Source organism: Quercus suber, unplaced genomic scaffold, assembly GCF_002906115.3.
Source record: "Quercus suber isolate HL8 unplaced genomic scaffold, Cork oak 2.0 scaffold_558, whole genome shotgun sequence".
Taxonomy (NCBI): Eukaryota; Viridiplantae; Streptophyta; class Magnoliopsida; order Fagales; family Fagaceae; genus Quercus; species Quercus suber.
The window spans coordinates 69,948-86,669 of NW_027070005.1; the positions used below are offsets into that span (position 1 = coordinate 69,948).

Genomic DNA, 16,722 nt, shown 5'->3' on the forward strand with positions numbered 1-16,722 from the left:
AGGTAATGATAGAACCTAAGACTCTGACGGGGTTGGAAATAACGACGGACACATGAAGTATAAATAAGAGCAAAAGAAAAAAGAGAGGACAGATATAAAATAACTCACCAGAAGCTTGGAGCAAGATGTGGCAGGCGACGGATGCGTGAGTGAACAGATTGTTCTCTAACAGATGTGACGGACTCGCTCTGACAATTTCTTCTGGCAGCAAGTGGGGAAATGAGGGGCGGAGGATTGATATTTATAATGGAAGTGCACGGAAGACGAAGCGACACCTCGTTCCAAAACAACAGCCATTGACAGGATGACACTTGGCACAACACATTAATGCATTAGCTCCTGATCCAGCAGTGTACAGATGAAAATTCACGGACATAGGTGTCCACGACGCCCTGACCAAGTTTTAGATCCGTCACCCCATGGGTCCGTTCATTATTCTTGACGGACCCATCGGGTGAGGGGGCAACTGAAAGGGACAAAATACATTGGAATGTCTTATGTGATTGGACGGACCAAATATGGTCCGCGGACGTCCGAATAAGCGAGTCCGACATTTGCACGGGCCGGATATGGACGGAGTGAAGGAAGGTGGGCTGATTGTCTGTGGGCCTGTTGGGCCCCTCATGGGGGATATTTTGACCTACTATCATAAGGGCCCAAATAGAGTCCTTGCGCTAGTAGAACTTCGGAAATCTTACATATTTGGTAAAGATCTTCCGTATAAGGAGGAGATCTATTCATTACGTTTAGGATTCTACAAGGAGAGTCCTATAAGGAAAAGACTTCCGCGCCAAGAAAGGGATGTCAACCTTATGCCACTATAAAAGCCCCAATACCCTCACAAGTCAAGGGACGCATGATTTAACCCTCTCTAGCACTCTAGAGTTGTGACAATATTTTCTGACTTAACCTTCGGAGGGTGTTTGGCCGGCACCACACCGGTGCCCTTCGGTAGGTTTTCTCCTTTGTTTCGTGCAGGTTAACATGCAAGCGAGAAGAGCATCGTGTGACTCATTGGTGAATTTCCTTGATTCATCATTTACCAAAATATATTTTTTCTGAACCCATTTACAAAAAATAAGCAATGATAGGGATACAAGTTTTTTTTTTTTTTTTTTAAATATTTCTTTGATTGGTTGAAATGGTCAATTATAATTGGTGCAACACACTTTCACATTAGTCTAATACTATCATAATTTATATTAGATGTTAAATTTTTTTTATTAAAAGATCAAATTAGCAGCTAAAAAAAAGGGAAAATTTTTGTCTTGTTAAAGATTGTTATAGCCAACTCAAGCAATTAAGTCCCAAGAATTTTCAAGTAAGAAAATATTTTATTTTATTTTATTAAAAATCATTTAGACATGTTGAAGACAGATAATTCTTTAAATTATTTCATGTCTCTAACATACTGTTAAGAGATTTTATATATTAAATTAACTACAATTGATATAGTGGATCTAGATTGTGCAATTTTTTTTTTGTTGTTCTTTTTTTATAGGTAAATGGTGGAGGCAAAACATGTGATTCAATCACAAACATGAGATACTACAAAAAATATTTTTATCATTGGACTGTTACTTGAACTCTATGCTAATTTTTAAGAATAAACAAGCTTAGAGTTTAACTAGTCCTAACAAAGTGGGCAGACAAGATTATTAACGTTCTAATTCATATTGAATTTGAAACCTTATCATTTATGGATGCTTTCAAATTAAGTCTTATAATTTCAAAAAAATTAAGTTAAAACGTAAAGTTTAAGATTGATACAAATTAAACCTTCTAATTTTTTTAGTTTCAAAACAAATCCTAAAACTTTTTAATCATATAAATTAAAATCCAACATCAAACTCAAAAAACACCAGGATTCTATTTGAAACTAATGAAACTATGGTTTTCAGACCTGGACCGTTCAATGAACCGTAAAAGGGAGAGGTTTAAAGTTTTTAAAGTTTGACCAAAGTCAAACCGTAATGACATCATAATTAATTTAATAATTATTTAAAATATAAATAAATATATTAAATTAGTACAAATAATAAAAACTAACTAAAATAGTCCAATTAAATATAAAGATCTATTTTTTCAAATGTATTTTTCATATTATAACTTTTACAAACAAAAATATAATGTTTATTTATTTATTTATATGTTGGCTAGTTAAACTTGTGATAATAATAGTATAATAATAATTATTATAATATAATAATTAGAAGGGCAACCACCCACCTTAAATAAATTTTTGAAAAGGTACATATATTATTAAAAAAAAAGAAAAAAAGAAAAAGAAAGAAGAAGATACAAGCTGGTATTAATATTGGCGGATGACAAATTTGCAAGTAAAGTTTAAAGGGTCCGGTTAATGTGTGTTTTTAAGGTATACATCAAATTTTTTATTTTTAGAAATATTTTTTCAAAAATTAAAAAAGCTGTCATTACTTTTTTAATTAAATTTTTTTTTTTCAAAAATAAAAATTAATATGTGCCTTTAAAAACATTTGAATAATCAAATCACTCTAATTATTTCATTAGGCTTCACGAGGTCACGTGGGTAGTGGTGTTGTCAGCGAAACAGTGCGGCACACTTAACAAAAACATGAATACAAGTTATTACAAAAACATTTGAATTCTCTTATTGCTTAAAATTAAAAATAATGGAGTAAAATAATGTTTAAGTGTGTAAATAATATTATAGAATTTAATTTTGAGATTGTTTTTGCTAAAAAGTCCTTTCAAGTTTTATAAACAGTACACAAAATTCAATGAAAAACATGAGACACAATTAAAAAAATGCTTTTAACTCTTATCCAAACATATATTTAGTGTGCGTTTGGACGTAAATTACATTATAAATTATTTTACTATTTAACTTATTTTTATTATTTTTTATGGGCCTTATTACATATTTTGACATTATTTATAAATTTTATTGTACTATTTTAACTAAATTTTACTTTTATTTACGGTATTTTTAGTAATAAATTTTTAATTTTAATAAAATAAGCGGTATCTAAATAAACCATTGAGCGCACTCAAGAAACAAGGAACAAAAATAATAAAAAAATGAGGAGTTATTCTAGCTTTGCGCGAAGTGTCGCTGAATATAGCAGTGATAGTGGTAACATATATTATTTATATATATATATATATATATATTACACAGCAAGGATTGTTATCCATAACCATAATCTTCTAAAAAAAACAAAGGATTGTTATCCATAACTTATTATGTAGCTGTGGCAATGTATTAGACACACAAAACAAAAACAAAAACAAAAACTCTTATTTATCATTGTTTGGGTCGATGAAGCAATGTATCGAGTACGCCTACTGTCTAAGTACATTTGAATTTGGATTGTGATGTACGTGTATCCGTCAACTGGTCCGCAAAGGCACACAATTTTTTTTATTAAAAAAAATAAAGTTATACAATATTTGTTCAAAGAATTAATTATTAGCAAAAAGGAATAAAAAGAAGTTGGGAGGAAGAGAAGGAAAGAGCAATAACAAATTCAAAACAAAAGCTATGTGATAAAATGTGACACCATAAGTTCAATCTTCACTTACGCCAAAAATTCATCGGTGTCTTGGTTTGATGATAAAGAGTTATTATCAAGATTGAATGTCATATATTAAAACTATCTCAAAAAAAAAAAAAATGACACTTTCTTAATCAGAAAGGGCCACTTAAAATAAAACCAATAGTGCTATAATGGTTGTTTTATATTTAATTATTCATTTTATACCATTATTTGCAAGATTAACCATAAATGATTGATTTTTGTATTTAATACTTTAATATAAGATTAATTTGTAATGTCAACAACATTTTTAAATTAATAAATTAATGAATTGACCAAGAGCTTTGTAACTCAATTGAAATATTTTAGTGTTTTTAACGGAAATATCCATAGCTTAAATCCACTCTCCCTAGTTGTAACTATCAAAAATAAATTAGTAAATTGATTGGACGGTAGGATGCACTATTATCTATAAAAAAAAAAATCAAATTGAAAATAATATATAAGTTCCTTGAAAATATATATATATATATATATATATATATATATATATTACTTATTCAATCAACATCTTCATAGGAGATTAATATATAATTATATTACTTAGTATTCAATCAACATTTTGTTTTGTATATAATCTAACTATAAAAAATTGAAAATTTTCATATTTTATGAATAAAATAGTTATTAATAATTTAATGTGTTTACTTTGAATTTTATTAGCAAAGAGTGTATGAAAATAATATTTCTATTTATTTATAGATAAATAATGGCAGAGGTGGAGGTAGGATCCAAACCAAGTACATCAGTTGGTAATGATAGAGCGTAAAAAACTCATGTTTTAAATTATTCAATAAGAAATTGTCACATTAGTTTTTTATTTAAAACTCAATGCATCTCATCACACATAATAACATCTTAACAATCGCATAGTTATGTTGTATTTTCAAATGGGTATTAGAATTTTAAAAAAAAAGAGAAATTAATAGATATTAGAATTGATTGAGTGTGAATATACTTATTGTTTAATATATAGTATAATGACGTGGCATGTTAGGATTGAATCTTACAAAATTTAATCTCACATAAAACACATAAAAGAGTCCTATTAGATTATCACTAAAAAGTAAAAAACTTCTATAAAAAGGAAATATTAATAAAAGGTAATTATTAATAATAGTTTTTTTTTTTTGAGGAAAAATATTAATAATAGGTTGATTTGTCAAAATTACACGTAATGAATGCAAACATTGACAAAAATGGCTAAAAGCCAACTCCATATACGTGTTTTAAAATAATAGCCGGCGGAGGACAAAATATTCGAGTGATGGCGAAAAGGGTCCCACACTAAAAACTCTACTATATATAAACAAAAAAACGTTTCTACTTTTCTTAGACTTTCCGCTACTCTCTCTTTCTCTCTCTGGTCCGAGGTTCTGTTTGGTCTTTGGTCTTTGGTTTCTCAGCTCAGATAAGCTTTTCTTGGTGAGAGTTTCAAGCTCATCACACACTTTTTATTGTTATCGTTTTCTTTTCTTTTTTCCTTTTGGTTTCAAAGGTTTCTCTGAAAAGCTCTGCATTGCTTTCAAAATCTCCAAGGTGGCAGAAATTTCTCTTTACACTATAATCTTTAAAGCATTTTTATTATGGGGTTTGTTAAAGATTGGTTTTTTTAAGCTTTGAAAGTTGTATTTGATTAGATTTGTTTAGAATTTATTATTGGGGAATATGTTGTATTTGATTCATTTTTTATAGTCCTTTTAATGGAGTAGTTGAACTTTTGGACTTTTGCAGGTAGATTTTGTTTCTTTATTATGGTTTTGTAATTTGTTTTGTTAATAATATGGAGTTGGTGATCTCAATGGTTGTTAATTTGGTGTCTCACACTTTGTTTGGTTGCTGAGGATATGGAGGAAAAGAAATGGAAACAGAACTCTTTTTTTTTTTTTGAAATGAAATCCCTCCACCCCTTCTCTTTCTCTTGAAGGAAAACTCATTAGACACCACTGATTACTGTATAAAGCTCACTTATGTGGACTCTGAGCCCTTTAAAATCTGTTTCTTAGTGATGAAAATCTATTTTCAAAACGTTTCCTTCTGTGTGTGTGTGTTTAAATGAGTAATAATAATTAACTGATATTTAATATTGGTTTTCCAGTGATCTGTGAAAAATGGTGGAGGAGAAGACTGTGATTGCGAAAGATGTTACCGAAGTAAGACATTTAAATCTCTACCTTAATACCCTTATTGTATTTTATTAATGAAAAACACTTAGCTTACTGTATGTTTACAATTACTTTTCTGGAATTTGTAGTTAATTGGTAAGACACCATTGGTGTATCTCAACCGTGTTGTAGATGGTTGTGTTGCTCGAATTGCCGCTAAGCTAGAGATGATGGAGCCCTGCTCTAGTGTGAAAGACAGGTAGTTAATTGCATTTCTTCTGTTGTTATATTGGAATAACTAATTACTTGAAAGCTATGTAGTTTCTTTCTCGTAATAATTATCATTAGGCTGCATCTGCTTGTTCAATTGGACTTGATTGGAATCTTGGTTCTGTGTGATTCAAGATTCTTGCATTTGCTTGGTAGTTGTTTTTCTAGAGTTTTCATTGTCATGAAACTTGTATTCAAACCCAAAATCATTAGGGCACTGGACATTGCTATATTTAATTATGGTCTCCAAGGCTATATTCTATGCCCAATGCAGCCTTAAAATTATTTGTATTGTGAAGTTTTTTCTCCCACTCAGTACTATATGCAAATTCTTTCCTTTCTTCCAGGATTGGATATAGTATGATCTCTGATGCAGAGGCAAAGGGCCTCATTACTCCAGGCGAGGTTAGTAATTAAATCATCCTCATTCAGATATGTTTTTTTTTAAAGTCCATCTTAACCTTGACTTGAAATCATAATAGATATTCAATATAAAAGGCCTAGTTGCATCATGCAGTCTCTTATTGATACCACTGCTAAGTGTTATCCTAGTTTTAGTGTCACACTTTTGTTGAATATAAATGATGCTTTGCCATTACATTGTCATTTTGCTTAACACATACATAAACACCAAGTTGTGAAGTTTTATCGATTATGAATTATTTTCTGTGGTGTTAATTTAACAAATTGCTAAAAATAGTAAAGAAATGCTATTTTACAAATTTAGCATTTCCTATACCAGGAGCAATAGCTTCTGGTCCCAAGTTCACCCACATTTTAACATGAATCATGTGATGTTACATTTTCAACTTTATAGTTCAACTGAAAATTAGATATCTCTTTACTTTTATATACTTTAATAGTGCAATGAGGTGAATGAGGAAACTTTTTAGTTGATAGAATTTCCTTGTTGTTCATGCTATAGAGTGTCTTGATTGAACCTACCAGCGGCAACACTGGCATAGGCTTGGCATTCATGGCAGCTGCCAAGGGTTACAAACTCATAATTACCATGCCTGCTTCAATGAGTCTTGAAAGAAGAACCATTCTTCGAGCTTTTGGAGCTGAGCTGGTTTTAACAGATCCAGCCAGGGGTATGAAAGGGGCTGTTCAGAAGGCGGAAGAGATACTGGCAAAGACTCCCAATGCTTACATTCTACAGCAATTTGAAAACCCTGCAAACCCAAAGGTATTGTTGTGTGAATGTTTTGTGCATTTATGTGTTGCTGTTTGGAGAATTATGATCACATTATTCTTTGTATTTAGGTCCATTATGAGACCACAGGACCAGAGATCTGGAAAGGGACTGGTGGTAAGGTTGACGCGCTCGTGTCTGGGATAGGAACTGGAGGTACAGTAACAGGTGCAGGAAAGTATCTCAAAGAGCAAAACCCTGACATCAAGGTTAGCTTTTTTAAATTATCTGAATTAGTGGAAAAGTCAATATAAACTTATTTTTGATGTTTATTTCCCAATGTTCTTAGTCCCTTTCTTTTTGTGTTTAGCTCTATGGGATTGAACCGGTTGAAAGTGCAGTATTGTCTGGAGGCAAACCTGGTGAGTGATAATTTTTTACATGCTTTTTTTTTTTTTTTTTTTTTTGATAAGTAATAAAGATGTATATTCAAAAAACTACCTCATGCAAAACGGCATAAGGCATATCAAAGATTACAAAAGAGAAAAGAAAAAACAAAGAGAAAACTAATTACAAAAGAGAGAACTAAGAAACATGGGAGAGAATCACTAGAGGTGAGTTCTCAAGCCTTAGACTAGTCGAAAAGGGAGCCACTGAAAGAAGCAAGCAACTGGTCATCAGTGCTTTCCATGTCCTCAAACGTCCACCAATTTCGCTTCCTCCAAATACACCACATTAAGCACAACGGAGCTAAATTCAAATGCTAGATGAATGCTTTCTCTACCAATTCCACGAACCAAAAAGAGTATCTGCAACCGATCTTGGCAAGACCCATGAAATTCCAAAAGATCTAAGAACTAAGCTTCATAGCCGATAAACCTTTCCACAATGAAGTAACAAATGATCAACCGTTCCCAAGCCCTAGACTAGTCGAAAAGGGAGCCACTGAAAGAAGCAAGCAATTGGTCATCAGTGCTTTCCATGTCCTCAAACGTCCACCAATTTCGCTTCCTCCAAATACACCACATTAAGCACAACGGAGTTAAATTCCAAATGCTAGATGAATGCTTTCTCTACCAATTCCACGAACCAAAAAGAGTATCTGCAACCGATCTTGGCAAGACCCATGAAATTCCAAAAGATCTAAGAACTAAGCTCCATAGCCGATAAACCTTTCCACAATGAAGTAACAAATGATCAACCGTCTCCCCATTACAACGACACATAATACACTAGTCAACAAAATCAAACCTTCTACCTTGCAGATTGTCGCCTATAAGAATCATGTCCCATACGGCGGTCCATACAAAGAAAGAAACACGCCAAGGAGCCTTAACCTTCCAAATACCTTTCCAAGGAAAGACAATAGGCAAGGGACCTCATAGTTTATTATAAAACGAGCAGATATTAAAATCCACATTCTTCGTTAACTTCCATCTCATACGATCTCAAAGTACGAAGAAAATCATCCACAACACCCATCTCCTAATCATTTGGTCTTCGAATGAAGCGAACATCCCAGCTTCTCTGTTCCTCTATCCCCAACCATTCCCGACAAGAGGCCACAGAGGTTGCTTTATTGGAAGCAATCCCAAATACAGCCAGAAAGGTCAGTTGGAATGGTGAGTCCCCACACAACCTATCTGTCCAAAACTTCACTCTATCCCCCACCCCTACCTCAAACTGAATATTTTTGCTGAAAACCTGCCAACCCATCCGGATACTTCTCCACAAACCACACCCATGTACACCTCTACCTAGCTTGGATGTCCATCCCCCCCACTCTTCCCCAAACTTCAAAGCTATAACCCTTCTCTAAAGCCTTGTCTCCTCAACCACAAACCGCCATAACCATTTTCCTAGTAAGGCTTTATTAAAAGTAGTTAATTTCCTAACTCCTAACCCACCATTCTCCACAGGTGCACACACCTTATCCCACCCCACCAAATGTGTCTTGGAATCTCCCCACAAAAAATCCCTTTGCAACTTCTCAATTTTATTGGCCATAAAAAGAGATAAAAAGTAAGTTGGAAGGCTACATAACGTACTCCTGAGCAACATCAGTCGTCCACCTTTTGACAAATATAGCTTCTTCCACCCAACCAACTTACATTCTATTTTCTCCAAGATAGGATTCCAAATAGTAGGGGACTTGTAAGAAGCTCCCAAAGGCATGCCAAGATAGGTTACAGGCAAAGACCCAACCCTACAACCCAAAATCTCTGCCAAGACATGGACATTATGAACCTCCCCAATGGGAACCATCTCACTTTTCAAGCCATTAACCTTTAATCCTGTCACAGCTTGGAAACAAAGTAGTAGCATCTGAATATGTAAAATCTACTCCACATCTGCATCACAAAACAAAATCGTATCATCTACAAACAAAAGATGTGATACACATTCCCCTCCACCCTACCTACCATCAGCCCTAAAACCATGAAGTAAACCAACACCTTCAACTCTTTTCATCATTCTACTGAAAACCTCCATCATAACCAAAAACAACATAGGAGATAACGGGTCCCCTTGTCTCAATCTCCTTGAGCTTTCAAAAAAGTCAGCTGAAGACCCATTAACCAAGACAAAAAACTGAACTGTAAATATACAAGTACAGATCCACCTACACCACTTCACCCCAAATCCCATTCTCTTTAACAAATTTAGAAGAGCCTCCCAATTCACATAATCATAGGCTTTCTCAATATCCAACTTACAAATAACCCCCAGAATCTTACTCTTCACCCGACTATCAACACACTCATTAGCAATAAGAACTGAATCAAATATTTGTCTACCGCCCACAAAACTATTCTGAGATTCAGATATCAGCTATTCTAAGCCGCCCACAAAACTGAATCAATTACCATTTGAAACCAATAAAGAGCATTACTATTCTTGGATAGGAATGGATTTATAAGTTCAAAGTTTGTTGACATCTCTCCGGTTCTAATTTTAAAATTTATTTCATATTAGGGGATCATTTCTTCATGAAAGGCAAGTCACAGCTCATTGGAAGTGGATGATGCCTTGACAAATTGAAAATTTTAGAAGTATCATAAATATCAACTTCCATTATGCAGCAAAGATAACCAAAATTCATTCTTCCACCAAATATTGATCTCAAAGAATGTATACCTTGTGAATGTACCCAAATGTCACACCAGATTCCGCCTGCAACCTTTGCCCGCATAGTATACACATTTCTCCAAAAGAACCAGGATGTGTACACTCATCCTTCTTTTTGGATGCCTCTTCTGACCAACATGGTATCAATGTAGGTATCAAGTGAAGAAGCTATTGAAACTGCTAAGCTACTTGCATTGAAAGAAGGTTTGCTGGTAAGCCCATACAATGAAAAATATGTTTCAACAAGGTCTTTTTTTTTTTCCCCAACAATTTTTTGCTACTCTGTCCGTTCTCAAAATTTTGATTGAAAAGGTTTGTTGTTGGATGCCCTCTAGTTTGTATTTTTGATCTTCTAAGATATCTGTGCAAACGTGTATTGCAGGTAGGAATATCATCTGGTGGTGCAGCTGCTGCTGCAATTAAGATAGCAAAGAGGCCAGAAAATGCTGGAAAACTCATTGTTGTAAGTTTGATCTAGTTCTTTCTAGTTAGTTACCTCATTCTGCGTTCAGCCATAGAACCCACTGTTGAGGCAATATCAATATGTATACATGGCTGTACAAGAAAGAAACAATTTTTTGTGAACTGTGGGCGGCACTCGAGCTTCTGTCTGCTTAGGATACAATTGCCAGTTACCTGATCAAATTGACAGCTCCATACACATTATTGATTGATAAAATATTAAATTTAGAATATAAGAGATCAGTAAATAGAATTGTTTACTAGGTTTGATTTACTCAATACTTCATCTGCATGGTTGTCCAAATCCTTTCTTGAGATGTAGGACTTTCTTGCTGAATATACTGTATTTGTTTTTATGTTTTATTTGTAGTGGTGTCACTTTGTAGTTGTTTAATCTGGTGTATGCATGCAACTGGTGCAAGATTTATAATAAGTTATATATCCATTGAATCTCTTGCTCCGGCTTATGTTGAGTCTAAACCTGTGGAGTGTACACAATGGAATGAGAATTTAGGAAGGTTTGTACTGATCTTTTTGTTACCAAAACCTGACAGGTGATCTTCCCCAGCTTTGGAGAGCGTTATCTGTCGTCTGTGCTGTTTGAATCCGTAAAGCGTGAGGCAGAGAGCATGGTTTTTGAGCCCTGAGATATTCCGTGGCTTCAAGTCATGCTGTTTGCATTTGAGATGGGCATAGAACATGGATTTCAAGCTACAATTTGGCTTCTCGTTTGGATACTGTTGCTTCCTCACGTCTACCATGAATAAATTATGTGAATAATGTCAATGCTTTCAACTGTTGTATATTGATTTAACCAAGGAATGTATGTGGTGACCTGAGACTCAGAATTCTTCAAGTCTTCAGATTAAATAAGGAAATTTATGTAGTTCATTTCTTGGAATAGTCCAATTCCTCTTTTTCTTTTTTTATAAATCAGCTAGCCTTCCACTGAAAACACTTTGTAACACAAGCAGACAATTGCAACCAAATCTAACAGCATTAAAAGTATAGGACTGCTAAACACAAGCTCAAACAGAAACCTCACATACATAGGAAAAAAAAATCCAGCCACTAAATATACAACAATAAAACCAAAGCAACTCAAATTACAAGCACATGATAAAGAATTTTTATCCACAACACCATTCCAAGTATGGTCCTATGGAGTACTTGAAACCTCCGCTTCTGCTGGTTGAAATCCGATAATTCCTCACATCCGAACTTTTTGGCCCTCGTTAAAGTAATGTCCAATAGGAAGTGGCAGGCTGAACATAACGAACAAATTGAGATTCAGCTATTGTAGGAAAAAAAATTTGGGTTACAATAAAAATTACAATTCACTCGGTTTGCCTATTATTTACATTTTGCGTTCACTACGTGAGATGAATTTACAGGTCGCGAGCATGCTCCGAACCAATTGCAAGTAAAGTAGCGTAGGAGCACAACGTTAAATTAGCTCTCCTTCTCTCTAAATTTCCAAAAACAAGCAGACATTTCCAACATTAAACAGAAATATTTTATCCACAATTAGGCAGGGGCCGCGCGGACGCAGGCCCCCAGGGCAACAAATTATGACGTAGGCTCTTCCACTTGGGAAGACCTTAGGCGGGCACCCCTCCTCAGTGCAATGGAGGTCACCAACCTAGGCCATGGGCCTTATTGATCACCCATTGACCCCGTCCAGGTAAGTATGTTTCAGCGATGTGTAGTGCTCCTTATTTATATGCCTCACCTCTATCTCTTCCTTCATGTTTTTTCGATGTGGGAATGAAAATCTATAAAAACAAAGCTAAAACTGCCGAAAACAAAAGGTTATGCCCCCTTTTTTTTTGGGATAGGCTTTGGGGTTGAAGGGGGTTGTTTGTAGGCATTGGATGACTCTATTTCCACCCTCTCAGATCCCAAGCTTTGCACCAAATGTATGTACAGTGGTTTTTGGACCCACCACGACCCAGACTGACCTGTCCAAGCCTCTTACTTTTCAATACATCGCAAAGTCTAAGAAAATGGCACAAGGCTCAAATTGTCTTTACTCCAAAAATCACCTCTATCAACTTTTGCATCCATTGTGCAAATGCATATATGCAAACAATTTTTTTTTTTTTTTTGTGTTTTTCGAGAATGAAGAGTGAATAGTATAAACTACATTTTTACTAATTCTAATATGAGCCTATCATTAAAATTATTTTTTGCCCACCTGTTAGGTGAAAAGGTTGAATATTGTTGACTTCTCTAATAGTTGATGTAAATGTTTTGAAAGCAAGAATTTTTGCACATCAACAATGATCCAAGTAATGCTTTAAATTTAAGTAATTGGTAATCTATTCTATATATATATATATATATACTATTATTTAAGGGACTTTCTCTGTTTAAACTTACACATTTAGATGCCGAAAGTAACTACAAATTCACCTCTTTAAAAAGTTTAAATAATAAGGTTAGACATGTAAAATTACTAATTAAAAAACTCATAACTTTTAGATAAAATGAAATTAAAAAAAAAAGTTTTTCCATCCAAGTTTCTCTCTCCTTTGGTTTTTAAAACACTACTTACCCCCTAAGAAAACTATTTATCCTTATCATTCCAATCAAAACTTATAAGAAATAGACTATTCGAATTAGTAACCAAAGCACGTAATCTTGAATCCATTTCAATTATGAGTTGCCATACTTTGTTTTTCCTCAATTCTCCCACCCACTTCATTGCACCAAAACATCAAATCATATCACTCACAAATGATATGGTGAGTGGTGACACCATTTTGCTGTTGGTGGAAGGACCTAAGGGTCCGTTTAGTTGGAGGGATGGAAAAATGGAAAAATAGAAAATTGTGGGAAGATAGAAAAGATTTTATTTTCTCTCATTTTTGTTTGGTTGAGAGTGGAAAAGTGGAGGGATGGAAATTGAGTTTGAATAAATTTACTCATATATTTTTTTTAAAGAATGATGCCAAATTAAATAAAAAAGTGACATAACCACACAAAAAGAGCAATCACCCAAAATTTTTATAAAAATAAAAACNAAGATAGAAAAGATTTTATTTTCTCTCATTTTTGTTTGGTTGAGAGTGGAAAAGTGGAGGGATGGAAATTGAGTTTGAATAAATTTACTCATATATTTTTTTTAAAGAATGATGCCAAATTAAATAAAAAAGTGACATAACCACACAAAAAAGAGCAATCACCCAAAATTTTTTATAAAAATAAAAACATGTTCCAAAAAAAAAATCACATCCAGTAAAAATAAAAATAAACTATCACGCCCAAGCCCTAAAAATCAAAAGGAAAAAAAATTAGAAAAAAAAAAAAAGAAAAAAAAGAGAGAGGCAATGTTAATGCCAAAAAAAGAAAAAAGAAGAAAAAAAAAGTGACAACTGTGATTGCCCAGAAAAAGAAAAAAAAAAAAAAAAGGGCAACATGCTGTCCAGGGAAGAGAGAAGAAAAAAAAAAATGAAACTTAAATTGAGAGTATTTTTGTAAAGTACATCTTTCAGCACTTTTTTCTCATTTGGGAGGATAAAAAAAATGTGGGCTAGGAGGGAAAATTTTCCCCCCTATTTGCTGTTGGTGGAAGGACCTAAGACTTCACTGTTCATGACTCCCTATAGCATCTAACAGGGAAAAAATAATGGCAATAGATCCATGAAAATAGTTACTTTACCATTCAGATAGAATTTATTTTTAATATAGTTACTGTTTGGTATATATATTTAAAAATTAAAAATTATTATTTAAAAACAATTGAATTTAAAAAATATATAAAGTATTATTTAAAAACACAAACCAAACACTCCTTTCGTTTTCCCCTTACAGACCCTTTTTTTTAACCATTCAAACAGAAATTCTTCTTTTTCACTTGATTAAAATATAGGTGCATACCCCTTCAGCATTATAATATTTTGGGCAAAAATTGGACAGGGGCCGCGCGAACGCAGGCCCCCGCTACCACAAATTATGACGTAGGCTCTGCCACTTGGGCAGACCTTAGGCGAGCACCCCTCCTAAGTGCAATGGAGGTCACTAGCCTAGGCCATGGGCCTTTTTGATCACCCATTGACCCCGTCCAGGTAAGTATGTTGTAATGCTGCTCCTTGCTTCTTATTTAGACTCCATTCTCTACTCTACTTTTTTTTGTTTTCCGATGTGGGACTTAAGCTTATTGTGCACTCGTGACATTGTAGCTCCAAAGATGAGTTACGAGTCCTATCTCTCATTCGGTATTATATTCATCAGAGAAAGCACGGATCAAACCTTAGCATCACACGTGGTGAGGGCTTATAGAGTAATCTTTTATCTTTGGCACAATCCTTTTATTTGATTAATTACGACCAATAGTTACAACTAGGCCATTTTGTAATTGACTGGTGAAATAATAATGTATTCATGTTTTCGTTAAACATGCTTTGTCAGCAATTTCACTACGATAGCTACTTTTGTTCTCTGAATAAGTTTCTTTGTTTAGTATTAAAAAATAAAAAATAAAAAACAGTATGACTAATTTTTATTAAACATCTAATAATAGGAATTGAGTTGAAAGTTGAAACCCAAGGTCGTATAGGTTACCCAATTACCATCATGTCAAATCATTATAGCAATTTATGAACGGTACCCAACGGCCTCCTTAATGGCTTTTCCCTTCCTCTTGTGTGAATTGACTTCCTCTGATTTAATTCTCAATTCATGTCTCGCATTCTGCTCCTAGCACTAATAAGTAAACCAAATCTACACAGGCCCGTTACACTAACATGCCCAAAAACTCATAATGAGTAAAATTCACAAAAAGATTAAGCCATAATGGATTTTAGCTTGGAAAAGGATCCTTTTTTTATTTTAGTTAGTAAACCTAATTGTCTATGGTTTGCTCATGTATATGGGGTTACCATGATCATAATTGAAATTTAAATGCTTATTAATCAAAACCTTTTAAAAAAAGAAAAGGGTATCCCGTTTAGAGTTTGAATAATATTATTTGTAAATTTTTTAAATAAGTTTGAGTGAAAAAGTATATAAAAATATATGTAATGTTGTTTAAAAACTGAAAATATATTTTTTTAAATATCTAGCACATGTTTAAGATATCTTTATCTATAACAAAACATTTTGTTTTCTAAGATTCATTGTACATAAAATTGCTCTTCAATTTCTTAAATTAACTTGTGCCACCCGTTTGAATTAATGAACTATAAAAAGAAAAAGACACAATTTTCAACCAACATTAATTAGATTGCCCTTACAAATTTCCCACATTAATTTTCGTCAGAGTAAACGGGTCATACGCTTCTGACTAATGTAAAGAAAATATCACTTACAATAAATATCTAGCAACAAATTGGTATTAAATTTAACAGGGGCCGCGCGTACACAGCCCCCGCTACCACAAATTATGACGTACACTCTCCGCGTTGGGAGATGTTAGGCTGGTGCACCACCTAAGTGCAATGGAAGCCACCAACCTAGGCCATGGGCCTTATTGATCGCCCATAGACCCCGTCCAGGTATGTATGTTTTCCAGTGCCTCTTGCTTTTAATTTATACACACACATCCACCTCACTATTTTTATACCCATTCAATGTGGGACAAACAACAATGTTTAAAATCCACATTCTTCACAAAACCAGGATTGGCTTTCTTGTGGGTAGCATAACATAACACAAATCATAGCATTTCTTGGCACCCCTTTGCGCCTAACAATACTGTGCCAAATTAGATTCACCTCACTCAGTCACAGCAAAGTCATCAAGCATTCTGGTCCCTCAGATGGCAGTGGATTTTGCCTATTGGTACTAGGCACGGTGCTCTTTTTTCTTTTTTTGGTGGCTTAAAAGTCCTTATCATGCACTCGTAGGCTACAATAGCAAAATTCCTAACCCACCAATCTTCATTCATGACCGCCTCAAGTAGATTTCCTGTCACATGACATGAGCACCAAATTTCTGAGGCTTGTACAGTTGTACATATGTCAAGAAAAGGTCCCAACCTCTTGTCCAGATTCTCCAGTTCTTTTCCGTTAAAATTAAGTGCTACATAGATCCATGC

At 34.0% G+C, this 16,722-nt stretch overlaps 1 protein-coding gene, 1 long non-coding RNA gene and 3 other non-coding genes across 5 annotated transcripts; 1 reads left to right on the forward strand and 4 right to left on the reverse strand.

Annotated features, from left to right (window-relative positions):
* The first annotated feature begins 4,875 nt into the window (after window positions 1-4,875).
* On the forward strand, window positions 4,876-11,585 carry LOC111988981 (putative inactive cysteine synthase 2). The gene is made up of 12 exons (XM_065764412.1): window positions 4,876-5,006; window positions 5,680-5,734; window positions 5,836-5,945; window positions 6,304-6,361; window positions 6,882-7,145; window positions 7,223-7,360; window positions 7,462-7,513; window positions 8,602-8,713; window positions 10,175-10,238; window positions 10,373-10,432; window positions 10,603-10,683; window positions 11,237-11,585. The coding sequence occupies exons 2-12, from the start codon at window positions 5,693-5,695 to the stop codon at window positions 11,327-11,329; spliced, it is 1,074 nt and encodes a 357-aa protein (XP_065620484.1). The 5' UTR covers window positions 4,876-5,006; window positions 5,680-5,692; the 3' UTR covers window positions 11,330-11,585.
* Window positions 11,586-11,699: 114 nt separating this feature from the next.
* LOC136063691 (uncharacterized) lies at window positions 11,700-12,719 on the reverse strand. The gene is made up of 2 exons (XR_010625313.1): window positions 12,044-12,719; window positions 11,700-11,947 (listed from the first exon to the last, which is right to left on the reverse strand). It is a non-coding gene; the product is annotated as an uncharacterized LOC136063691 (long non-coding RNA).
* LOC111988985 (U1 spliceosomal RNA) lies at window positions 12,214-12,374 on the reverse strand. The gene has a single exon (XR_002880498.1). It is a non-coding gene; the product is annotated as a U1 spliceosomal RNA (small nuclear RNA).
* Window positions 12,720-14,599: 1,880 nt separating the features above from the next.
* Window positions 14,600-14,760, reverse strand: LOC111988983 (U1 spliceosomal RNA). The gene has a single exon (XR_002880496.1). It is a non-coding gene; the product is annotated as a U1 spliceosomal RNA (small nuclear RNA).
* A 1,269-nt stretch (window positions 14,761-16,029) lies between these two features.
* Window positions 16,030-16,188, reverse strand: LOC111988986 (U1 spliceosomal RNA). The gene has a single exon (XR_002880499.2). It is a non-coding gene; the product is annotated as a U1 spliceosomal RNA (small nuclear RNA).
* Window positions 16,189-16,722: the final 534 nt, after the last annotated feature.

Excerpts from the sequence above, each read along its gene's own strand:
- LOC111988981 (XM_065764412.1), top strand. The coding sequence starts at position 5,693 with ATGGTGGAGGAGAAGACTGTGATTGCGAAAGATGTTACCGAA. Across the intron at positions 7,514-8,601 it reads ATTGTCTGGAGGCAAACCTG|CGAACATCCCAGCTTCTCTG; the intron begins GTGAGTGATAAT and ends CTTCGAATGAAG. Across the intron at positions 10,433-10,602 it reads CATTGAAAGAAGGTTTGCTG|GTAGGAATATCATCTGGTGG; the intron begins GTAAGCCCATAC and ends CGTGTATTGCAG.